Here is a 26188-nt window from a genome sequence, read left to right as displayed (position 1 = left end):
GGAAGGTGTTAGAACTAGAGGACCTGAATTGAGGTTGAAGGGGGGCAGACTCAGGAGTAATGTCAGCAAGTATTTTTTCACCAAGAAGGTGGTGGGTGCCTGGAATGCCCTTCCACGGGAGGTGGTAGAGATGCAAGTGGTAACCGAATTCAAAAATATGTGGGACAAACACAAAGGAATCCTGTTTAGAAGGAATGGATGCATACAAGCTTAGCAGAGATTAAATTGGAAAGCCAGTGCCGGGCAGACTTCGAAGGCCTGTGCCCTGATCGAGGCTGAATACATTTGGAGGGGCTGGAGTGGAGCTTTTCAGAGGCTGAGATAACTACTTCAGAAATTTAAAACAAATCAGAGAAAATGTTTCTTCACCCAATGCATAATTAAACTCTGGAATTCGTTGCCGGCGAACGTGGTGAAGGCGGTTAGCTTGGCAGAGTTTAAAAAGGGGTTAGATGGTTTCCTAAAGGTGAAGTCCATAAACCACTACTAAATGGACTTGGGAAAAACCCACAATTCCAGGAATAACATGTATAGAATGTTTGTACGTTTGGGAAGCTTGCCAGGTGCCTTTGGACTGGATTGGCCGCTGTCGTGGACAGGATGCTGGGCTTGATGGACCCTAGGGGGCTCATTTTCAAAGCACTTAGCCTCCCAAAGTGCTTTGAAAATATGCCTCTAGGTCTTTTCCCAGTGTGGCATTACTTATGTACTTATGAAAGGAGGAAAAATATATTGGAGGCTGAATGATAGTCTTCCTAAGGACAAGAAAATAACAGAACATATAGAAGAAGAGATTATTAGAGAATATTTGGGGTTTGGGTCATAACCCCATAGGAAACATTTTAGCTATCACTGTTTGGACGCCAATGCATAAGGCAGTGCGATTTGTCGACAGTTACTTGGCCCCCTGAGGAAGCTAATCGTAATAGCGAAACGGGGAGCCCCGTTGGGCATAATAGCACAAGCTAAGTAACATTACTGTTCAAGCAATTGCCTAAATACCACGTTTGAATTGATTATTGTTCAATGAGATAAATTTAACCCTCTTACTTACATGCAAGTGGAGTTTTCAGACCAGTGATAAGAACAGAGTCGTTGCAATGCCAACATTGAGTGTTATCAATATACTGCTGCCAAGCTTTGACTACTGATGTCGCTTTTCTCCACTTTAAATAGGAAAAAAGTGGAACTCATTTCATTGATATTGCATATTTTTGAACAAGACTGTGATAGCCAAATACCTTTCAGCTTGCTATTAGTATTTGACTTTTTTTCGCTGAAAATTGGGTCTAGCTTTATCTGGGAGTGTTTGAAAACAGTTTTAAGGGGGGGAATCTATAGCCTGAGAAGCAACAAAGCAGAAGGAACAGTTGGAGAAAGAGAATAAATAGCCTCAGAGCCACTCTGAATTATTTAGAGACAACATAAACAGCAGCCATAGCGGGGTGACCTGCTTAATAAAATTTGTGAGATTAAAGCAGCACTGGGAGCAATACATTGACAGATTAAAGTTCAATTAGACACAGTAAGACAAAAGTACTTCAGTTGGGGAACAGAGCTAGCTGGTTACTGGTGCACAGATCAACAAACTAAGGAGAATATTTTATCCATTAAAAACATGAAGAGGTTTACAAACCAGAAACACAACTAAACCCCCAGGCTGTAGCACATCATTTAGAGACCCTTCAAAAACTAACCTTAGGTGCATTAGACACTCAATCACTAGATGTGGGTGGACAAGTTGGTAGGGGTTATATATCTTTTGTTTATCAGCTGCTCAACACCTTCGATAAATGTAAGGCTACCTACAGGGGGACAGGGGAGAGGGATCTAGAGAGTTATCTGAGGAGGAATGCACAAATGTCTCAATGAGGGGCATAATCGAACGGCGCCAGCGAAATCGATGGCTGGCGATCTATTTTGGCGGCGCCGCAAACAGCTGGCTGAACTGTGTTATCAAAAAAGATGGCCGGCCATCTTTTCTTTCGATAATACGGTTTAGCCCGGCCAAATGCCAGAGTTCGCCGGGTTTGAGATGGCCAATTTTGTTGTTCAGCGATAATGGAAAAACATGCCGGCCATCTCAAACCCGGCGAAATCCAAGGCATTTGGTCATGGGAGGAGCCAGCATTTGTAGTGCACTGGTCCCCCTGACATGCCAGGACACCAACCAGGCACCTTTAAAAATTAAAAAAATATATATACAAATACCTCCCAGGTGCATAGCTCCCTTCCCTTGGGTGCTGAGCCCCCCAAATCCCACTCCCCACAACTCTATACCACTACCATAGTCCTTATGGGTGAAGGAGGGCACCTACATGTCGGTACAGTGGGTTTTGGGGGGTTTTGAAGGGCTCAACACTAACCACCACAAGTGTAACAGGTGTGTGTGTGGGGGGGGGGGGGGGGGGGGGGAATGGGCCTGTGTCCGCCTGCCTGAAGTCCACGGCAACCAACAAAAACTGTTCCAGGGGCCTGCATACTGCTGTCAGGGAGCTGGGTATGACATTTGAGGCTGGCAAAAGAGGTTTTTAATTTTTATTTTTTTAGTGTGGGAGGGGGTTGGTGACCACTGGGGGTGTACGGGGAGGTCATCCCCCATTCCCTCCGGTGGTCATTTGGTGAGTTGGGGCACCTTTTTGAGGCTTGGTCGTGAAAATAAAGGACCAAATAAACCCGGCGAAGTACTGATTAACGCCGTTTTTTAAATTTCCATTATCCGCGACAGCCAACCATCTGGTGGCCACGCCCATGCCCGCCTTCGCTACGCCGTCGACACGCTCGCTTGAATTTTCACCGCCTCGGCGACGGGAAAGCACCAATGCTTTCAAAAAAGCAGCTTTCGATTATACCGATTTCGTCGCTTTTGAGAGATCGCCGGCCATCTTCCGATTTATGTCAGAAGATGGCCGGCGATCACTTTTGAAAATAAGCCTGAATGGGATCTCATAAATTGTTAAATGCACCTGATTATTGAGAACGGTCTTAAGGTACTGATGAGATGGCATTACTCTCCATCTAGACTGCAAGCCATTATGAGGAAAGGGGATGGTTTATGTTGGAGAGGGTGTAGCCGGAGGGGAACATATACTCACGTCTGGTGGGAATGTCCTAAGGTCCAGAAATTATGGAAGGAGGTATCTGCATATGGGCAACAGTTACTCGAGACTCATGTAGCGTGTACTATGGAAAATGCCCGACTAAGTGGGAGAGTGGAAGGGATAACAGGAGCTATGGATAAATTAATGCTATTGGTTTTTAGAGCAGTTCGACTGCTGATTGCCTCACATTGGCATACACGGGACATGCCAAAACAGACTGTGCAACAATGCAAACAATATAAATTGATTACCTTAAAATCTAATAAATGCAAATATCAAGAAATGTGGGGCAATTCCTCCAGTTGGAAGGACAATCTGTGTTTTGGAGAGGGGAGTGAGGGGAAGGGGAGAGGTAAGGGATGGGGAGAGCCTACTTTTAGTTTTTCATTATTGGAGGTGGCAGTTTGTTGTGTAACAAAATGTACACTTGTTCTTAATTTTTTCTGTTGAGAGATGCTGTCATTTACTTTGCTAGAAAATTAATAAACAAAGTTAGAAATAGCAGTTGCGACTTCCTGTGGTAGCCTGCAGGAGGTTGTGGCCACCATTTTATAATTGGGAATGGCATAAGCAGGCTGCCATTTTGGAATTGGGAATGGCATAAGCAGGCCGCCATTTTGGAATTGGGAATGGCATCATTACGATAAACTGCATTATGTACTGTGATTTGCATTAACCTATCAGCAACACAAAATGTCCATGACTAAGTTAAACTGAGCCATGTTTATTAGTCATGTCCCTCCACAACAGTGCAGAAGACTCTCCACCTCCAGCAGCCCTTTCAACAGTACAGATTTCTCAACTCCAAGACACTCTAGGATGAAGGGTTTTGCAGATCTGATCTCACCCTTGGGATACCCACCTAGACTGGATGGACAGTTCAGGTCTTTATCTGCCGTCATTTACTATGTTACCTCTATCAGTGCCTCCTCCATCTCCACAAGCAGTTTAATCTGTCCAAAGTAGGGAAATAGACAGAGGGAGGAGAAGAGGAGATGACAACCTTTTATCCCAGCAGCGCTGAATTCCTAAATTGTCCCAGCTGACTTTAGTAAAGATGTGCAGGAGGAATTTTATACTTACTTGTTACAGAAGGACGAGTCTGTTCAGACATCTGTGATTCAGGATTTTCCATGAAGGGCACATCTTCCTCTTGTTTAATACTCAGTGAGAACACAGATGTTACAATTGGAAGGTCTGTGATAAGAAAACAAATTTAGAAGGATTCACCAAATATCTGATAATACTAAATCAGGAAAATGATTTAAGTGTCCAAATATTTGATGTTAATGACTCATCTCCTGTGATCTAAAAATGAAAATCCCATTAAATCCAAAACATTTACTTACTGTTGGTGGAGTCATTTGGATTTTCTTTTCCTTCCCACTCAAATTGTTGAGTGAAATATTTCTGTTCCATTTTAATCTTGAATATAACAACAGGATTAAGAATTGAATAACCTGTTGATAAGAAGTAGGAAAATTACATTTAAATTGTATTTGTAGAATCCCTCGGAAGGTTCCCTCTGCTTCATGTTTTGATGGAGAAGTGTGTGATGTATCTATGGAGGAATGCGTACAGATATCTTGAGACGTGTGTATTTGTCTGACAAAGCTTGGAGAGAAGAGGCAGCAGTGGTATGACACTTGATTAAGATTATATCATAGAAGTTTTTTGGTATAGAGAATTCTCTTCCATTTCCCTCCTAGGTAGAGGCATTGCAGCTGCCAATCTTCTGGTTATCATTTGGAGCTGTTATATGTTGTACAGTATAGTTGACTCGTGAGCAATAGATATTTCATGAAATTATGCAGAAGTCTCAGAGGAAATCTCTCTTTGGTCTTCTGTGCCAAAATATTTTGTATAGGAACGGGAAAGAGAATCCAGCTGGTGTTGTGTGAAGCCTCTAGTTTAGGTTGTACATTTTATCTTAAAAAGGAGAGCAGAATCTTTTGCAGATCCTGTAGCAGTGGTGTCTTTCACAGGCTCCTATTGAATATGGGATGGCATCGGAAGCCAGGCTCTAAATTTCAGGTGCCCATGGTATCTAGTTCCTGTGATTTTTACACCACTGATTCCATAATGTGCTTGTGTCGTAGATGACAGAAAAGGATATTTACCTCGTGAGATGAGGATGTCATGAATCTCCTTGACGACCGTCATGTACATCTCCTTCTGCCATTCTCCCAGAATGTCCCAGTTCACTTCCGAGAAATAAGCAGCAACATCCTTGACTGTGACCAATGCCTGGAACAGCAAACAGGACCCTCTACATCAAAGTGTCATTATTTTTTTATTTTATTAAATATACAAGGAGTTATGTTTTGAGGTTGGATGGGTTAGTCAGAAGCAATGACAGGAAGTATTTTTTTCATAGGAGAGGTGGATACATGGAAATGTATGCCAGTGAATGAAAGCCTGTGTCTCGGGGTAAGCTGCTATGTCTCAGGTCTGAAGGTAGCAGATTGTGTGCAGGATTCCCAAGTAAGTTCCTGCACCGATAGAACGTGGCACAGAATTAAGCAGGAAGTATATTAAGGAAGTAGTTTTTATATGCAACTTGATTGTGTAGAACAGCATTTTAAAGAATCAAGTAGACTTGCCTAGGGGCTATTCCCCATATTCTATATAGCGTGACTTAAGTTCCTTGTGCAAATCCAGTCGTATTCTGGATTTGCGCATGCAACTTAATTATTTAAAAAGTCAATCAGTGTTGATAATTGCTACTTAAGCAACGATTGACACCAGTGGCGTAGCTATGTGGGGCCAGGGGGGCCTGGGCCCCCATAGATTTGGCCCCCCCCTCCCGCCGCCAACCCGCCGTCACCAACCTTTGCTGGTGGGGGACCCCAGCCCCTGCCAGCCGAGGTCCTCTTCTTCCGGCGCAAGGCTTCGTTCTGTTTCTGAGCTGGCGGCGGGAGGGTCGTCGGCAGGGGGGTGGTCAAAGTTGTTGTTGTTGGTGGCAGCGGTGGGGGGGGGGGTCGTTAGCGGCGGTGGGGGGGCTAAAATGTGCCCCCTTACCTGGGGCTCTGGACCCCCCCTCCCACCGAAGTCTGGCTACGCCCCTGATTGACACGAACTGGCATTAATTAGAATTTACACACAGAACTGTCTAAGTGTATTCTATAATGCAATGCGAGTAAATTCTAAGTTGCATAGTTGAAAAGGGGGCATGGCCATGAAAGTGCCATTGGCATTTCTAAAATCTATGTGCATTGTATTAAATACATTCGGTCCGTGCATAATTTAGGCTTGGTGTATTTTATAACCCATGTGGGAATTTAGGCTTATTCTATAAAGTATGCCTAAATTTAGGCTTATTTTAGAGAATACGCCTAGTCATATTTTGTTTCTGCGTTGATGTTTTAGACATGATATATAGTATCCAGTCTTATATGTGCATAAAGTTAGGTGCACAGAAAGCAAAGAATATACTTTACTGCAGTTTATCAATATATAAGTTGATAGCTGAGCCTAAACACAAAAAATCATTAACCAACAATCTGTCAAAGATGTGGACGTCACCACCTATTTGGCAGTCTTATGTCCAATGATTATTGGGCCAAGAGAGATGTCAATTATAGACTTGACAAGGTAGCATTGGTATTTCAACAGAAGCATTAAAAATGGGCAACAAAAACAATCAGCACTGTGATGAAAATTAAGGTCTATAAAACTATTGTCCTGCCAGCTGTGACCCATGCCTGTGAAATGAGGAAACATTTACACAAAAAGTAAATATTTCCATCAGTGGTGCCTACAAACAATTCTTACTGTCACCTGTCATGTCCATGTTATCAATGAGGAGATACTGAGAAGAAGTGACTCAATGAGGCCCCAAGATATTGTAGCTGAATGAAGCGTCCTACTAGCTGGACACATTCTAAGGCTGCATAATTAACGACATCCCAAAATTGCAATGTAATGGACACCTCTCCTTTATCATATGATTAGTACTAGTTTATCACCCGGCTCCTTTCCCAATTCCTGGAAACATGCAGTTGTCAAGCCATTTCTCAATCTTAAACTAGATTCCAGTAACCATCCCATTTTGAATCTTTGCATCACATCCAAGATTACTGAACATATTGTCTTGAAACAGCTTTTAAATTAGCAACATTCTGCATCCTCGGCAATCTGGTTTCCACCCAGGGTCACAGTTGCAAAACCATCATCATGGCCATCCTCAGTGATATCTCCAGGCATAGGAGCCAACTTTTCAAACTTATTGGGGGTGCTAAGCCCAATGGAAATGACCCCTCCCTGGACACATACAAGGAATTTCTCAATATTGGGTGTGCTCCTACATCCACAGAGTCGGCTCCAGTGTCTCCTTGATTCTTGCAATATGGTTCTTCTAGTTTCCCTCAACCTGTCTGCAGCTTTAGATATAGTCGATCATGATCTACAGTACTCTTGAACAAACTTCAATCATTAGGTATTTCTGATACTGTTTATTCTTGGTTTTCCTCTTTCTTAACTAACTATGCCTTCTATGTCTCACAAGCTTGCCTGCCCTCTAACACATATCCTCTGTCCTGTGGGGTACCACAGGGATCTATTCTCGCTCCTCGTCTCTTTAATGTCTTTCTCAGCCCTCTTGCACTTTTGATTCAGGACCTTGGTATCCACTCTTTCTACTATGTTGATCATATTCTTCTCTATTTCAAAGCTTTTCCTCCTAACTCAGATTTAAATAAGCTTAATGTTGCTTTGTCTCCATAGAATCTTGGTTGTCTATGAACTACCTTGTATTAAACCCTGCCAAAACTACTGCTTGTTGGATAACTGGTTCTTCTACTCCATGCTCACTGTCTCAATCTTTTCCAAGCTCTCCTGTCTCATTTCAGATACCTAGGGATCATACTAGACCAGAGCTGTCTTACAATATATGCTTGTTATACCACTATCAAGTCTTATCACTATCATGTTACCCAAGATCCTTCTGTAACACTAAATGTCTATTTTCTAATGTATTTCCACTATTCATGATTATTGTAAGCCACATTGAGCCTGCAAAGAGGTGGGAAAATGTGGGATACAAATGCAATAAATAAAAACTAATCCTAGATAACAGATTTGACTCTGAATTGGAATAGGTTCAAGAAAGGAGGGAAAAGATAAAAATGCAGAGAAGAGCAGAGCTGATCAGTAGGTACCACCATCATCTCAGTCTTTTCCATATTCATTGTTGGGCCATTTTGAGCCCACTGTGCTGAATCTCACTATCTGTGACTGATGAGAACCGAGAGAAAGAAGTGCAAATTAAAAATATAGCATCAGCATAAAAACTGACAAACAACTCTCTGCCACAAAAGTTCACATATAGATATCAAATAATACAGCAGAAAACACAGAACCCCAAGAGACCTCCCCCCCTCCAATATTAAACCACTGTGACTGGCATTGAATATCCTGTTTATTTTTGGCTGGTTTCGACTTAACTGGACGATATTCAGTGCTGACAAGTTTAGTTGAAACCTGTCAAAGATATTCAAGCTATTCACATGCTTAAGAAGGACAGAGATGGCAGAAAAGGAGGAGATTTGTCACCACAGGCTATGTTCATAGGCAAATCATTCACCCTATACAACAATTAATTTGAAGTTCAGTGAGAAAAACACAAAATAAAAGCATAAAATATAGCAAATAATCTTAAGGCCCTTTATATTACTTTATGTAACCTTACACTCTTAACAAGTTTGAATAACTAAACAATTGACCAATATTGAGATGCAGGCAGCAATCTAGCAGTAAGATGTGGTACTTAATTCAAAAGACTGGATAGCACCCATGTATGCTTATCTCCCAGCTGGTGAGAGATCACACATGTGTACTCAGTGCAAAGAGCTCCTGGTTCTCAAAGAATTAGTCTGATTTGTCAAGGCTAGAGTACCAGATTAGGAAGCACTGAAGCAGACAGAGAGGAATACATAGTAGAGAAGTCCCATCTCTAGTACGGCAGCCTCTGTATTATCTTGGTAGAGAGATCATCTAAAAAAGGAAAGCATCACTTTGGTGAGGCAGAAATGATTCAATAGCCAGGATCTAGCCTCCAAAGAAGTATTATCCTCTCGCACTGAGGATGTGTCTTCAGGAGCTTCTGCTAGAGAGGGAAAGGTAAGGATGGCGTGAAGGAGTGAAGGAGGCAGATCTCACACATTACCTAGATAGGATTTTAAACAGTGATGGGGAGGAGCCAGCTGTCTTGATACATGTGGATACCAAAAACATAGGAAAGTGTGGAAGGGATGTCCTGGAAGTCAAATTTAGGCTCTTAGATAGAAGGTTGAAATCCAGATGCTCCAGAGTAACATTCTTAGAAACACTCCCTGTTCCACATGCAGAACCCAAAAGATTAAAAAAAAGATACAAAAGAAAAAAAACCTTGCAGAGATAATGGCACTCAGAAGATAGCGAAAGTGACTCAAAAAACCAACGATGCTGTGTAGTCTTGAAAGTTTATTACACAATGACAGCGATTCAAGACAGCCGTGATTCAGCCCAATGGCCTACCTCAAGAGTCTTCATGTGTTAAGTGGCTGAGTCTATCGGTGTCACTTCCTGGTTTTATTATGATAATGCTCAAACAAGGTGGGAAGCACTGCAACTAGCACCTGAACGACCTAACAATGTGCTTGGAATTAACTTCAGACTTGTTCAAACAGTTAGGACTGTTGACAGTCACTCAGGAGCAGATGGACTGGGATTAGGTATCTTTAAAGGATACTATCAGAACAGGGAAGTAAGGGCATCCCGATAGGGAAATTGCAACACAGGCAGAAGTAGGTCAGATGCCTTCAAAGGAAGAGCAGATGGAGAGTGAAGACTGCTAACTATCCCTGTCAACTACTAAGCAAGCTGTAAATATAGTATAGACAAAAAACACACTTTGAAATGTCTGTATACAAATCCTAGAAGCCTGAAAAATAAGAAGGGAGAGAGAGTATAATGCAACTCAGAGCCCTTTTACTATGCTGCGATTAGGCTACTGGGGCAATGGCGCCAGACAACCCAGATCTATCGTCGGGCACACCATTTCCACGCCGGATTATTTTTTGGGGTGAAGCGGGAAGGGCAGTGGTAAAAGAGGGCCTCGGCACTTTTTTTTTTTTTTTTTTACATTTGTAACCTGCGCTTTCCCACTCATGGCAGGCTCAATGCGGCTTACATGGGGCAAGGTAAAATTATGTATCATACCTGATAATTTTCTTTCCATTAATCATAGCTGATCAATCCATAGACTGGTGGGTTGTGTCCATCTACCAGCAGGTGGAGATAGAGAGCAATCCTTTTGCCTCCCTATATGTGGTCATGTGGTGCCGGAAAATCCTCAGTATGTCGATATCCAAGCTCCATCCGCAGGACTCAGCACTTAGAGAATTACACCCACAAAGGGACACTCTGCCCAGCTCACCACCGCCGAAACGGGGGAGGGGAATTAACCCAGCTCATCCCCACACAAGTGGGGGAGGGGAATCCGTCCAGCTCATCCCCGCGGAGCGGGGGAGGGACACCACCCCGCCGATGCGGGGGGATCTGGCTTATCCTGCAACCGCAGGAGGAGCTGACTGACCCTAACACCGCCGAAGCGGGAAGGGTACAAAGCTGCCCTACAGCCGCACGAAGCGGGAGGGAGCGCCGGCAGAATTTATGTCTCAATCCAGCCCCGTAAAACGGAGGGGAGAGGAATGCAGCAGCTCACTGTAACACAAACTCGTCTCAACTCTTGAAGAATCCAATTGAAAAACTTGAACACGAAGTCCTCCTGAAGGAACTGAAGACTAAACTTGAACCTGAAATGCAACCAGAATATAAACAGTACAGATATCTGGGAGGGGCTATGGATTGATCAGCTATGATTAATGGAAAGAAAATTATCAGGTATGATACATAATTTTACCTTCCATATCATCATGCTGATCAATCCATAGACTGGTGGGATGTACCGAAGCAGTACTCACCCAGGGCGGGACATAGAAATCCCTGACCGCAACACTGAAGCTCCAAACCGGGCCTCCGCCCGAGCAGCCACAGTCAAGCGGTAATGCCTGGAGAAGGTATGGGCCGATGCCCAAGTTGCCGCCTTGCATATCTCTTCCAAGGAGACGGACCCGGCCTCTGCCATCGAGGCCGCCTGAGCTCTAGTGGAGTGAGCCTTCAGCTGAATAGGCGGCACCTTCCCCGCGGCCACATAAGCCGCTGCAAAGGCTTCCTTGACCCATCTTGCCACTGTAGGCTTAGCAGCCTGCAGACCCTTACGAGGACCTGCAAACAGGACAAACAGATGATCCGATTTCCGGAAATCATTGGTCACTTCCAAGTATCTGATGATGACTCGTCTCACATCCAGAAATTTGAGAGCAGAGTATTCCTCTGGGTAGTCCTCCCTACGAAAGGAAGGGAGACAGAGCTGCTGATTCACATGGAAGCGAGAAACAATCTTGGGCAGGAAGGAAGGCACTGTGCGAATAGTCACTCCTGCCTCAGTGAACTGCAGAAAAGGCTCTCGACATGAGAGTGCCTGGAGCTCGGAAACTCTTCTGGCTGAAGTGATAGCCACCAAAAAGACCGCTTTCAACGTCAGGTCTTTCAGAGATGCCCTCGACAAGGGTTCAAAAGGCGGCTTCTGCAAGGCTCTTAGCACCAGGTTGAGATTCCACGCAGGCACCACTGAGTGCAGAGGAGGGCGCAGGTGATTAACTCCCTTGAGGAAACGTACCACATCTGGCTGCGAAGCCAGGGAAGCACCCCTCAGGCGGCCCCTGAAGCAAGCCAGAGCCGCTACCTGGACTTTAAGGGAACTGAGCGACAGGCCTTTCTCCAGACCTTCTTGCAGGAACGCCAGCACTGAAGAAATTGGAGCAGTGAAGGGAGAAAGTGAGCCTGCTTCACACCACGCTGCAAAGGTACGCCAAACCCTGGCGTAAGCAGTAGAAGTAGAGCGCTTCCTCGCTCTCAGCATAGTGGCGATGACCTTGTCTGAGAAGCCCTTCTTCCTCAGACGCTGCCGCTCAATAGCCAGGCCGTAAGACCAAAGGGGGAGGGATCCTCCATCACCACGGGACCCTGATGCAACAGGCCCTGCTCCACTGGCAGCCGCAGAGGGTCGTCCACTGAGAGCCTGATCAAGTCCGCATACCAGGGACGTCTGGGCCAGTCCGGACCCACCAGGATTATTCGGCCCAGATGCTTTGCCACCCGATCTAGTACCCTGCCCAACATGGGCCAGGCGGGAACACATAGAGAAGCTCCTGTGTCGGCCACAGTTGGAGAAGAGCATCTACTCCCAGAGATCGAGGGTCCCGTCCTCTGCTGAAAAAGCACGGCACTTGGCAATTGGCCGATGACGCCATCAGATCTAGGCTCGGCTGGCCCCAGCGCTTCAAGATGTCCAAGAACGCCTGAGCCGATAACTGCCACTCTCCGGGATCCAAGGTATGGCGACTGAGAAAGTCCGCCTTGACATTCATGACTCCGGCAATGTGGGCCACTGACAGCTGTTCCAGGTTCGCTTCCGCCCACTGGCATAGATGCATGGCTTCCTTGGCTAGAGGGGCGCTCTTGGTACCTCCCTGGCGGTTGACATAGGCCACAGCCGTGGCATTGTCCGACAGGACCGCACTGGCTTCAACGCCAGTACTGGGAGGAACTCCAAAAGCGCCAACTGAATAGCTCTGAGTTCCAGGAGGTTGATAGACCACTTTGCCTCTGCAGGAGACCAGAGCCCCTGCGCTGTCCTTCCCAAGCAGTGGGCTCCCCAGCCCGTCAAAGAGTCATCCGTCGTGACGACAATCCACTCCGGGTCACAAGAGGCATCCCTGCAGACAACTTGTCTGTCTGCAGCCACCAGCTCAGCGCCTTGCGCACTGCTGGGTCCAAGGGAAGGCGCACAGCATAATCCTCCGACACCGGAGTCCAGCGCTGCAGCAGAGAGTGTTGTAGTGGTCTCATATGAGCCCTGGCCCAGGGCACTACTTCCATCGTGGCCAGGGCTCATATGAGCCCAACAGCTGCACATAGTCCCAAGCCCGAAGCGGAGAGGCTACTAGGAACTGGTCCACCTGAGCCTGAAGTTTGACAATCCGATTGTCCGGCAGGAACACTCTGCCTACTTGGGTGTCGAAACGAACTCCCAGATACTCCAGGGACTGAGTCGGGCGCAGCTGGCTTTTCTCCCAGTTGATGATCCACCCCAGGGAGCTCAAAAGAGCAATCACCCGGTCCACAGCTTTGCCGCACTATGCATAAGAGGGGGCTCGGATCAACCAGTCGTCCAGATAAGGATGGACTTGTACTCCTTCCTTTCGCAGGAAGGCCGCGATGACCACCATTACTTTGGAGAAGGTCCGCGGAGCAGTAGCCAACCCGAACGGGAGGGCTCTGAACTGGAAGTGTCGGCCCAGGACTGCAAAACGCAGAAAGCGTTGATGAGGTGGCAAGATGGGAATATGCAAGTACGCTTCCTTGATGTCCAAGGATGCCAGGAACTCCCCTGCCTTCACTGCCGCTATAACAGAGCGGAGAGTCTCCATGCGAAAGTGCCGAACTTTCAAGGCCCGATTGACCCCTTTGAGGTCGAGGATAGGCCGTACAGAACCTCCTTTCTTTGGTACCACAAAGTAAATGGAGTAACGTCCCTTGCCAAGCTGATTTTCTGGCACCGGAACGACCGCACCCAGGCGGATCAGATTGTCCAAGGTCTGCTGCACTGCCACAGCTTTGACCGGAGACTTGCAGGGAGAGAGTACAAACCCGTCTCTTAAGGGTCGGCAGAACTCTAGCTTGTAGCCGTCTCTGATGACTTCCAGCACCCAAGCGTCTGAAGTTACCCTGGTCCACTCGCCCAGAAACGAGGACAGGCGTCCTCCAATCTGCACTGGGCCATGGACCAGGACCCCGTCATTGGGTACGAGACCCTGGGGGAGGACCGGAGGGCGCACCTCCGGGACGGCGGTCTCTGCGAAAGGAATGCTGCTTGGGGGAGAAGTTCCTCTTGAAGGAAGAGGGGGCAGAGGAGCCCGACTTGCCCGGGCGGTACCGACGGGCTTCCTGAAACCGTCCTCTGGAGATACCGGGGCGAGCACTGGCCCGAGCCCTGACCTCTGGTAACCTCTTGCCCTTAGACGTGCCGAGATCGGTCACAATTTTGTCCAGCTCGACCCCAAAGAGCAGCTTGCCTTTAAAAGGCAACTTAGCCAGGCGGGACTTAGAGGCGTGGTCCGCAGACCAATGTTTCAGCCAAAGCCACCGCCGCGCAGAGACTGTCTGAGCCATACCTTTAGCCGAGGCTCTCAAGACATCATACAGCAAGTCTGCCAAATAAGCCAAGCCCGATTCCAGGGCCGGCCAATCAGCCCTCAAGGAAGGATCCGAGGGGGAAGCCCGCTGCACAATCGTCAGGCATGCCCTGGCCACGTAGGAGCCGCAAACTGAGGCCTGCAAACTTAAGGCAGCCGCGTCGAAGGACGACCTTAAGGCCGCCTCCAATCTTCTGTCTTGGGCGTCCTTTAGGGCCGTGCCACCTTCCAACGGCAACGCCGTTTTCTTAGTCACCGCAGTGATTAAAGAATCCACGGTAGGCCAAAGAAAGGCCTCCCGTTCACTTTCAGGCAAAGGATAGAGGCGGGACATAGCCCTAGCCACTTTGAGGTTCGCTTCCGGGACATCCCATTGAGCCGAAATTAAGGTGTGCATGGCATCATGCACGTGGAAGGTTCTAGGCGGGCGCTTCGTCCCCAGCATAATGGCGGAGCCAACAGGGGCTGAGGGAGAGACGTCCTCTGGAGAGGAAATCTTCAAAATGCTCATGGCCTGCACTAACAGGTTGGGCAAATCCTCTGAGCGAAAGATCCGCGCTGCAGAGGGGTCATCCGCTCCATCCGAGCGGGAATCCGTCTCCTCCAAGGAATCCCCAAAGGACCGTTGGGAGAACTCAGATACATCAGAGGAAACAGAGTCCTCTAAGGCCTGGGAATCCACCCTAGGGCGTTTACTTCCGGGGGCCTCAACCCCTTTATCGGACAAGGGAGAAGGGGCAGCGCTTTGCATAAGGAAGGCCTGATGCAGCAGCAAAATAAACTCGGGGGAGAAACCCCCCAGACTGTGCACTTCAGCAGCCTGGGCCACAGCCCTACATGCACCCCCAACCGGCGCTCGCAAGAGCGGGGGAGAAACATGCTGCGCATCCAAGATGGCGTCTGGCGCGACACTCCGTGAAGGAGCCGCGCGGGAAGAACGGCGCTTAACTTTAGCCGCTTTTTTGCCGTCGCCCAAATCAAGGGCGGCCATGGCATTAACGTCTCCCAGCTCAAGGGCGGCCCAAGAAGAAGCCGTCCGAGCAGAGTGGCCGGCCAAGATGGCGGAGGCGAGCAGCGCGGGATGGGCGTTTATGGCGGGAAAAACCGCCGCACCGGAGGAAGACTCGGGACACTGACCGGCCTCCGAACTGACACCCAACAAGGGTGAATCAGACTTTAAGACCCCCGCATCCCCGCTAGAAGCGCACACGCGGTCCGGGGAGCGATTCTTCGCGCCCTCGCCCTCCGACGCCATAGGCCACGTGGAGATCAATCGGGGAACCCCCTGCCCGCTATAAAAAGGTAAAAATTACCTGCTTCTCGCTCCGAGCTGTAACGACCTGGTGTCCCAGTGAGTAGCTGCAATAAACGTTTAAATAAACGTCGAAATAAACGCCTTTAAGGACGTCCAAAATTTTTTTTTTTTTTTTTTAACGGAGCCAGCGGGAGGGGGGAGAAAAGGAGGGACCTGGCGCCACCAGGTTTGCACTTGCTCAAGAAGAGCCCTCAACCCCAGGTACTCAACAAAACCTAAAAATTAGGCTTGGAGACCTAGCCAGAGCTGCTGCTGTGTGTGACCACCACCTGCTGAGATAGAGAACATACTGAGGAGTTTCCGGCACCACATGACCACATATAGGGAGGCAAAAGGATTGCTCTCTATCTCCACCTGCTGGTAGATGGACACAACCCACCAGTCTATGGATTGATCAGCATGATGATATGGAATGGAGGGTTAAGTGACTTGCCCAGAGTCACAAGGAGCTGCCTGTGCCTGAAGTGGGAATTGAACTCAGTTCCTCAGTTCGCCAGGAACAAAGTCCACCACCCTAACCACTAGGCCACTCCTCCACCTGTGCACTGATATCACCAAAGGGCCCCCCCTGATATGTGGAAGGAAGATAACCAATGGAACACTCTGAAATCAAGGTCCAAATTAAAATCACCATGGATTAAATTGGAGGGTGGTAGCACTATATGTTAACAAGGAAATTGAGTGAAACAGAATAAAAATTCAGCAGGAAACAGATTGCAAAGAGAGAGAGGTCAAAGAGTGAGAGATACAGGAAAGTTTATAAAACTTGGTAAAGGATGAGAAATAGTAGATACTAAAGAAGATAAAGGGAAGAGAGAGCGATATGGGATAAGGATGGGGGAGAATAAGAGAAAGAAGGAATGAAAAAAAAAAAAGAAAAGAAAAGAGCACACGAAAGAATAAAAGTAAAAATAAGAAAAATAGAACAAACACATTATCTACACAACAAGAGTTAGAAGTCAGAGGCTGTGATTATAACACCTCATTCTCACTATCCCTGGTCCAGAGGAGGCATCTTTCTTATAGGAAAAGTTTGTATTACCTCATTACTAGCTTTAATCGTAGCTTCATCACATGCTTCAGGCAGTTCCTCACAAGTGCCTGTGGTGGTCAGATCTCCTCTTTCCTCAGATCCCTGAGGCTCAGTCCTGAATCCTTCTTGCTGAAACCGGATTAAAATGTCAGGCTTAACATTGTGGGAGCCTATTATAGGAAAAAGACAGCAAAATATGCTTAAAACAAAAGTTACCACAGAGTCTGTAAGTGCCCAAAATTATTCACAGGGACCTCCACTGGTACAGAATAAAAAAAAAAAAAAAAGAAGGGTACTGCTGTACTGATCATCATCAGAAATGTATTCTAGAAATACCTCAATATTGTCATACTGTGGTGAGCAACTCCTTTCTCAACAGCTACAAACAGCTCTGTTATACACACTGCTACTGCGTAAATATAATGGAAATGTCTGTCATCAGGAGTTTTGGTTTTTTTGACACAGTTTTCCACCTAGTTTCTGTATAAATCAGATTCTGCTGCACACCGAAAATTTGAAAACTGCTAAATCATTTTGAGATAGACATTCAGCTTGAGGCAGTCAGGACAGCAGAGGGGATATTCAGCGATACTATCCAGTTAAGGACCACCGAATATCTGTGAATGTCTAGCTCAGTGTGGTTTAACTTGGCAGGATCCTCTCCTGCCCAGTTAATAAACCCTTTTTAATATTGGACCCTAAAATTCTATAAGACAGAGTGGGAGAGGTCTTTAGCCCCCCAAGGTTTTTTTCCTTCTTCCCTTTATTTCCTCTCCATCCCTATGCATCTCCTTCCTCTCTTCCACCCCTCCATCCATGTTCAGCATTTTCCTCTCTCCTCTTCCATCCCCTCCAACCAAGTCCAGCATTTCTGCTCTCTTTCCTCCATCCATGTGCATATCCTTCCTCTCTTCCACCCCTCCATCCATGTCCAGCATTTCTTCTCTCTTTCCTCCCCTCCATTCATGTTCAGCATTTTCCTCTCTCCTCTTCCATCCCCTCCAACCAGGTCCAGCATTTCTGCTCTCTTTCCTCCATCCATGTGCATCTCCTTCCTCTCTCTCCCCTCCCCCATCCATGTCTAGCATTTCTCCCCTCCATTCTTGTCCAGCATTTCTCCCCTCTCCCCCATCTGTCCAACATTCTCCTCTCTTCCCTCCCCTCCACATGCATCTCTTTCCTCTTTCTTACTCTCCATCCATGTCTAGTTTTTCTCCTCTCTTCCCTCCCCTCCATTCATGTTCAGAATTTTTCCTCTCCCCCTCCCCTCCATGACCAGCATTTCTCCTATCTACTCCCCCTGCTCTCCATCCATGTGCCGCACTTCTCCTCTCTCCCACCTATCCTTCAACCTCACCCACTTTCTATTTCCTCACCTCCTTCGATCAAACCCCCCCCCCCCCACCCATCTAGTATTTCTCTTCCTGCTTCTCCTGCTGCCTACCTTACACAATCTGGGCCGCCCTGCACCAGCGCTAACTTCAGCAGTGAAAGGCACCCACACCCACACGCTCAGGAAGCTCCTGTTGGTTCCACCCCTCTCGGACACGTATGCGTCAGAGGAGTGGTACCAATAGGGACTCCAGGAGCAGAAAGGCTTAAAGGCTCTTCACTACTGAAGTTAGCGCTGGTGCCGGGCCTAGTACTGTATGATTACTATCAACATCCCAGACTGTCGGAGGCAGGCAGTGGAGGGAAACGGGATCAGCCTCACAATGATGCCAACAGGGAAGCAGTAAAAAAGGTTCTGCTACACTGTACCGGTGCCTATCGGCACAAAAAGAGCCCTGGTTATTTTACTGTTAACCCCAGTTATTAATAAATAAACCAGAACCAAAGAGGAAGACAACACGATTTGGAATAACTTGCCAGAGATAGTGACAGAAAGGAAAGGAATATAAACATATCTGGGACAGATAGAGAGAGAAGTGATAGAAGAAGTCTGAGGGGTTGGATGAAGGACACTGGGGGAGTCTGCACTGGTCTGCATTTTACCTGATCACCTACCCAAAATGGTAGACAACCAGCCCCAGAAGACAACTGATCTTGCAGAAGGCATCGTATAACTTCCATTCTCCTCTGTTCTACAATTAGCCCCTCCCCACAATAAATGTTATGTCCTTAATCTCTTATTGGTCTGTCTTGAATAGATTCTAAGCTTTGTCTCTTACGTGCCTGTGTACAGTGCTGTGTACGTCTAATAGCATTATAGAAATGATAAGTAGTACTTCTAGTAGTATTAACGCTGCTGCTCAACCATACACCCTGGCAGTATCTGCTTTACAGAGAGGATAACAGGTTCTTATTCCATCAGATCTCAATTCCTAAATAATCCCGGCTGACTTTATTAAAATGTGCAGGAGGAATTTTATACTTACTCGTTAAAGACGTCTCTGATTTAGGAGGATCCATCAAGGGGAGATCTTCCTCTTGTTTAACACCGAGTGAGATCACAGACGTTATAATCGGAAGGTCTGTTAAGAGAAAACACATCTAGAAGGATTCACCAAGGATATAAAAAACTAAATTAGAAAATGGATTTTAAGTCTCTAAATGTCTGGAGACTTTCATCTGAAAATTCAGAGCCTTTCAAATCCAAAACATTTACTTACTCTTCATGGGATCATCTGGGTTTTCTTTTCCCTCCCACTCAAAATGGGGAGTGAAATATTTCTCGTCTTCCTTTTGTATCTTGAACATAACATCAGGATTAAGAATTGAATAACCTGTAAGTAAACAGGAAAATGGCATTTAAATTTATATGTAGAAGCCCTGGGGAGGTTTCATCTGTTTCCTTTTCTAAACAAACAGTGCACACAATTTTGAGCGCCATATAGAGACTAAGGGTGACACTGTATATCTTGGGCTGTGTGTATTGTCCTCAGAAGGTTTGGAGAGAGGAGGGAGCTGTAGTTTGCTGCCTGATTTATATTAAATGTTGGAGGTTTTCTGGTGCCTCATTTCTATTCAGGAACCTCTAAGCTGAAGTTACTTGCATATTCCTTCTTATACTAGGCCTGTAATTTGGCCCTGCTGGCCCTCTGTTTTCCTAGCCTTAATGTTATCAGAACATTTTTAGTTTCTTTCTGCAGCTATATGTAAGCTACAGTGCTTTCTCAGTAAATGGAAAGTACATATCACATGCCAAGGAGGAACTGAGGCTATGCGGCCCATAGATGGCAAATACACAAGGATACAACTTTGATGGCGATGAGAGACTGAGGACTCTGCAGACTCCAAGATGTTCCAACGGAAATATGTGTTCAGAGAGGAAGGACACCAGGTGTTTCATACTACTTATTTGTTAGCTGGTTTTCCACGCTGTGATCACGCTTTACTGATAAGGAATTAGCCAATTGCCAGAAAGTGTGCATGTGAACACAAGTAGGAGAGGACAGTAGAATACAGGAAATTGCCATTTTTGTATATTACTATAATGTGTGATGGAAGGAAACAGGAAGATCCATATATGATCATAAGTTAGTTTAGGACAAATCACATGATTTAGGAGAAACGGAACTTACAACAGTATATATGTGATAGCTGAGAAGGTTGTGTTGAGCAGTTTTGTTATTCAGTCTGTGCGTCTGGCTACTGGGTGACAACCTGCTCCAGAGAGAACAATTATTTTCTATTGGCTTAGTGAGATACCAATAAAGATTTTTACTGGTTGTGCCTATATCTAAATTTGATTGTCTCTCTTATTCCAGCCTCTAGGGCTGAAGTGTTTTCCCGTTCCCAGGGGAAAGGGACGGGATTACACACACTGCAGATGTCAAACTTCTCTGTGATATCTGGTTATCATCTGAAGGGGTTACACATTGTACAGTGTAATTGACTAGTTAGCAGCTGACAGACAGGCCCTTTACACAGAAGTTGTAGTTCTCAGCAAGAAGGGTCAGAATTTGTTGTACGGAAAAGGGAGACAGACTGCAGCTGGTCTTGTATGAAGCCTCCAGTTTTAGGTAAACATTTTACCTTTTGTACCAGAAGCCAGATCTGAATTTCAGGTGCCCACGGGACCTGGTACCTGGGATTTTTCCAGCTCTGATAAAATAACAGCACCCATTCCATTGTGTGGTAGATGATAGAAAAAAACATATTTACCTCGTGAGATGAGGATGTCATGAACTTCCTTGATGACCTTCTCGTACAGCTCCTTCTGCCATTCTTCCAGAATGTCCCAATCCGCTTCCAAGAAATAAGCAGAAACGCCCTTGAACAAGTCCTGGAACAACAGACAAGACACTGTCAGTCACAGTTTCATTATAATATTTATCTTGTTGGGTAGACTGGATGGACCGTGCAGGTCATTATCTGCCATCATCTACTATGTTTCTGTAACAGACTTTGTTATATGACCTCTGTCAGTAAGATCAGAGCTCCAGTACATTATAGTATGAAGTATATTGTACGAGTTGTGTCCCCTTAAATCTCCAATATTTTGAACAGACTTCCTGGTCCTTACACTGGAAATTTCTCATGTTGACTGATGTAGCAGTTGGAAGGAGGAGGCAGCAACAACTGAACAGCTGGGAGATAGAGCCTGGTGGGTTACTGTAGCTAAGGTTAACTGGAGAAAGAACAGAAGACGGCATGACGTCACAAAGCTGTAGCTAGTTTAGCCCAACAGCCGCCATATAGGTACACACAAAAAAAAGCTAACACGATTCAAAAATGCTAAACCCCTCCGAGAAAAGCTGCATTGGCTCCCAATCAAAGAACGGATCTTCTTCAAAATCTGCACTTTGGTCCATAAAATCATCTATGGCGTAGTCCCAGGGTACATGACAGACCTCATAGATCTACCAACTAGAAACAGATCTAGATCGGCGCGATCATAACTAAACCTACATTACCCCAACTGCAAAGGGCTAAAATACAAAACAACATATGCATCTAGCTTCTCCTACATGAGCGCACAACTATGGAATGGACTCCCACATGCTGTGAGAACAATACATGACCATCTAAACTTCAGGAAATCATTAAAAACTCACCTCTTCAAAAAAGCCTATTCCTCCGATCCAACATAACTCCCCACACCCAGCTACACAATATAATCAAGGATCATACTGGACAACGTACTATCATCATTCCCCTCGACCCAATGACACCTGAATCACATCTACCTCATCTGACCACAACACAATCTTGTATTTGTTATCAACCGTTGCCTTTAAAAGAGTTGCGCCACAGGGCACGGCAAAAAGGGCGTGCCATAAGGTGCACACCCTGCCCCTTGCGAGTTTTGACTATACTATAATTCTCAAAGGGGAAGCGTAAAGTGAAGCCGAAGACATCGACTCCAAGTGTCCTGGGTCCTATGGACAAACACCTAATTTCTTCTGGACCATCAATTAATCGGGAATCCTCTCCCCTTGGAGCTATTTTCAGCTCACCAGAGCAGACCCCATCTCTCCCTCATTTCCTGTTTGCGGAAGGGCGGGCCCAGAGGAACAGCAGAAACAGAAGCGAAAGCAAAGGCAGTCTGAAGCAGCGTCCCTGCGTGCTCCCCTTCACTCTTGCCGGTGCAGCAGTAGGTAAAAAGTTTTTAACAGCTGGCAATTACGAAGGGGAGAGGCAGCAGCACATGTCCTGCTTGCACTTGGAGGGCACACAACGAGAGAGGGAGGGAGGGGGTCCAAAGCTTGTGGCTTTAGTGAAATACATGTCATTGATTCTCTTATCTCTCAATTCTTTATCTTCGCCGTGGCTCACTGTAACGTCTTTCTTTTTAACTTCCTTAAAATAATTTCATGTGCGTAGTTGGTCAGAGACCCACTCGCTCTCTTTTCCCTTTCTGCATATAGTTTTATGTTTGCCAGAAATATCACTTGGACTTCCTCTTACCCCTATCTTAGCCTACAGTATCAGCCTAGCCCTCAGTAATTTAATGTTATCGGACTGATGTACTGTAAAATGCCCCTCCCTTAGGTTCTATGAATTCACCTTTTACCTGCTTATTTCTCATGTTCGTATCTTATTCTAGACTGTCCTTATTGCTTAGCTTCTCCGTGCTCTCCTTTCCTGCTTAAATACATGATGCCTGCCAACTTTAAACTTCTTTCAGAAGGAACTGTACCATTATACGATGGCTACATGCTGTTTCACATTTATTTTTCCTTTCATTGTTTTTTTCTTTTAACTTTCATCTCACTTCCCTTGTATTTCTCTGCTACGCATTTCCCCTTGGTATTATGAGATTGCATGTGTTTTCATTTTTCCTTTAGAATTTATTCACAGTACTTTACTCCTGAAACTGCTCTGACTTTCATTTGATGGTGGCCAGACCTCTCTTAATAGGAATGCAGCCGTCTCAAATGCTTCTCTCTCTCCTTACTTCCTTGCCTATATCTTTAGGATTATGTCACAGTTTCCGTTCATTTCTAGACCTTTGCCTTCTAACCCTCTGGCTAAGGTACTGGTTTTCTTCCCCGCTACCGTTTGTGAATTACAAAGCTACTATGGGAACTTTGTGCTCAGTAGTTCTGGGTTATACTTAGCTGTTTATGTTTTCTGTCTCCCCCAAATAAATTACATTTACGGCACATTGAAGTTCCATGCTTTGCTCAAGTACTAGGTTTAATTTTAAAACTTTTTCTCCTTGGACACACCTACTTCCTTCTTTAACCACTGAAGTTTCGGATGCTGCTGTGCTGGCTTTCAATCTTGCCTTGAAACTCAATTTCTGCTTTAAAAACACTTGCTATAAGTCCCTTGCTTGCTTCATGCAACCCCCCCCCCCCCCCCCCCCCCCCCCACACACACCTGCCTTTCTTTCTCCTTCATGATTTACTACCTCTCTTCCTGTCACTGAAACCTCTGCCGCTGAAACTTCTGACTCTGCCAGTGTCAGAATGGCAGCTCCGGGGCATCTCTCCCCCTCCTTCCTGTCGCACTCAACCAATTAATGAACTCACAGTCTGTACATCTGCCATTGTCACACTGTGCCTAAAAAGTATCCGTTGTAACTCTTTTACTATTAGTTTAGTTGCCGTTGCATGGCATTTTTCTGTCGCTACACTGTTTCCTCTCCTTCTTTGCTGCCCACACCCTTGTATCTTGATGTTATACCGGGCTGCAGTAGTCTTTAACCACTGGTCAAACTGTAAGATGTTTATCATTTGATTAACGGTCTTCCCGCTTTCCCTACTTAAATTTCTATCTAATAGGCTGATTTTGTTGGGTCTACACTGTACCAAGGGACTTTTAAAGTTTTACAGCTCTATTTTATTGTTTAATTTGAGAACTTGCTCCCTACTTAACCTCATTATGAAGGTCAAATCAGGTAGATGCTTTTGGGTTGCCCAGTTTTTAAGATATGTGATCTGGACTTGCGCCCATGGAGGGGATTGTTGTATCTTTATATGTTTTGGTATTTTAAAAGGTGTTGAAAATACTTTCATGCTTTTCCCACCTCCATTTCGTTTTTTGTATTTAATCTCTGTTTAATTTGCAAGAAGAAATGCACTGTTTGTAAGCTATAAGGTTAAGTGCTGATAGTTTTAGTTTCTTGCCTCCCTGGGTGCTACGGTTAATAACATTTTCTTTTTTTTTCCTGCTATTCTACACCGTATCTGTTGTTTTGAAACTCTCCCCCTCCCGTACTCTGGTTAAAATGGTTCTTTTCTGCTGCCAATATGTAACAGCTGGTATGGGTATTTCACGTTTTTGAGATATTCCACAATGTTGGTATTACCTACTTTAGCTGTAGACAACTCCCCTTCTTTTCCTATTACAAGTCGGTATGCATTGCATTCAGATTCAATTATTATATTTAATGTAAATAGTCTTATCTTTTGGTGGTTTTTCTTTCCGCTTCTGGCTGGCTGCTGCTTATGCATGATGTCTCTAGATGTATGCTGCTACTGACTTCCTGCTTGATAACTTTTTTTCTCTCTTTTTCTCTCCTGACATATTAATCCTATACAGACTAATTACACCTGCATGAAGTTTTAATACGAAAAATTAAACTTACAGTTTTTATTTGATATATAGTCCTGTTTTCAGTAGGCATAATGTCCAATGCTTGCAGTGAGCAGTAAACTCAAATTAAGCACAGGAAGCACGGTTATTTCGTGATTTCCTTAGGAACGAATGACAGAGATTAACCCTTGTAGTTCTTATTTTCTCTGAAGTTCATTTTTACAAAAGCTTTAAACTCAGTAGACTTTACATGATACAGGAATTAATTACGTGCTTCAGATTTGTAATAACTATATGGGTTTTTCTATGATTCTGTGTTATCCTTGCTACTCTGTTTAGAATTTAATTTACAATGTAAGCTTACAAGCTGTTCCATTTACCATGCTTGTCTATATAGACATATCCTAATGGTCGAATGTGTGCATTTATTGCTTTAATAAGATTTGTACCCACTACTGCTACACTCAATAACCTGCCATTGCAGGAAGAAACATTTTTCTGCATTAACAAATTCTTTGTCATTACTGTCTTACAGAATAATTATTAACTCATATATATTGCCTTTGTCCAAATGTAATAATATAATATAAAATTCTTATTTTTGTTGTTTTTTTATTATTACCCCGTCCCTCTTAGTAGCTTCTGTTGTTATATGGTAATATATTGCCCTGCCCTCTAACTTACCAACTCTGGAACTTGGTTCTAGGTTTGATCATAACACAGTACTACTATAGAACATTGTTCTACATTACATTACTCTGGAGCATTGTTCTAGATCACATTTTCGCTCTGGGAAATTATTCTGGAACATGGTTCTAGGCTGCCTTCTTCTAGCACCTGCCACAATGCATATTATATTATCCTCAGACACATTTTTGATGGCTTGGTTACATATGTTTCATGTTAAATCATTGATTTTTTTTATGTTAGAATGATACATATGGTCTTGTGTCTCTATTATTTATTTGTACCGTTCTAGAACATAGTTCCGGAGCATATTACGAATCTAGAACTTGGTTCTAGACTGCTTTGAATCTAGAACCCGCCACCAAATTTCTATACTGATATATATTTTTCCCATTGACTTTCCTGACGTGCAGGTGCCTGTTAGTGGCAAACAGTACCTGCTTGTCTGCGTGGACGCTTTCTCTAAGTGGGTGGAAGCTTTCCCCTGCTCCAGAGAAAACGGCCTAAGTTACAGATTCTCTGTAATGAGATTATCCCTCGATTTGGAATCCCGGGTAAGATTACTACTGATAATGGTACACATTTTGTTAATGAACTGTTGAAATCTTTTCTTCCTGCTCTAGGTATTACTCAAAGGATTGTTTGCATTTACAAACCCACTAGCAATGGATTGCTTAGAACCAAATTGAGACAGCAGCCTAACTAGGGAACTAGATCTTAAACAGTTAACGGCATTCCTGTGTTAACTATGATTCAATTTCATTAACATTTATTTGCTTTTATTTTCCTTTATTTTTGGGGTATAGTTCTGGACTATGCATAC

The 26188-nt window shown here is 45.0% G+C and overlaps 1 protein-coding gene across 1 annotated transcript in view; it reads right to left on the bottom strand.

The window, feature by feature from the left end:
• The window catches only part of LOC115464372 (zinc finger protein 723-like), a 38284-nt gene extending 13488 nt beyond the window's left edge, over positions 1 to 24796 (bottom strand). Inside the window, exons 1-8 of the mRNA XM_030194757.1 lie at positions 24731 to 24796; positions 20857 to 20977; positions 19362 to 19475; positions 19128 to 19223; positions 16759 to 16919; positions 5222 to 5348; positions 4451 to 4561; positions 4185 to 4298 (exon numbers count right to left, since the gene is read on the bottom strand). Coding sequence (XP_030050617.1) covers positions 4185 to 4298; positions 4451 to 4561; positions 5222 to 5348; positions 16759 to 16919; positions 19128 to 19223; positions 19362 to 19475; positions 20857 to 20977; positions 24731 to 24769 — 883 coding nt within the window. The 5' untranslated portion in view covers positions 24770 to 24796. The remainder of the gene's footprint in view (positions 1 to 4184; positions 4299 to 4450; positions 4562 to 5221; positions 5349 to 16758; positions 16920 to 19127; positions 19224 to 19361; positions 19476 to 20856; positions 20978 to 24730) is intronic.
• Between the last annotated feature and the right edge of the window lie 1392 nt (positions 24797 to 26188).

The sequence above is a fragment of the Microcaecilia unicolor genome, chromosome 3, assembly GCF_901765095.1.
Source record: "Microcaecilia unicolor chromosome 3, aMicUni1.1, whole genome shotgun sequence".
Classification (NCBI taxonomy): Eukaryota; Metazoa; Chordata; class Amphibia; order Gymnophiona; family Siphonopidae; genus Microcaecilia; species Microcaecilia unicolor.
The sequence above is the reverse complement of the archived record's forward strand: the minus strand, read 5'-3'. Positions and strand labels throughout refer to the sequence as shown.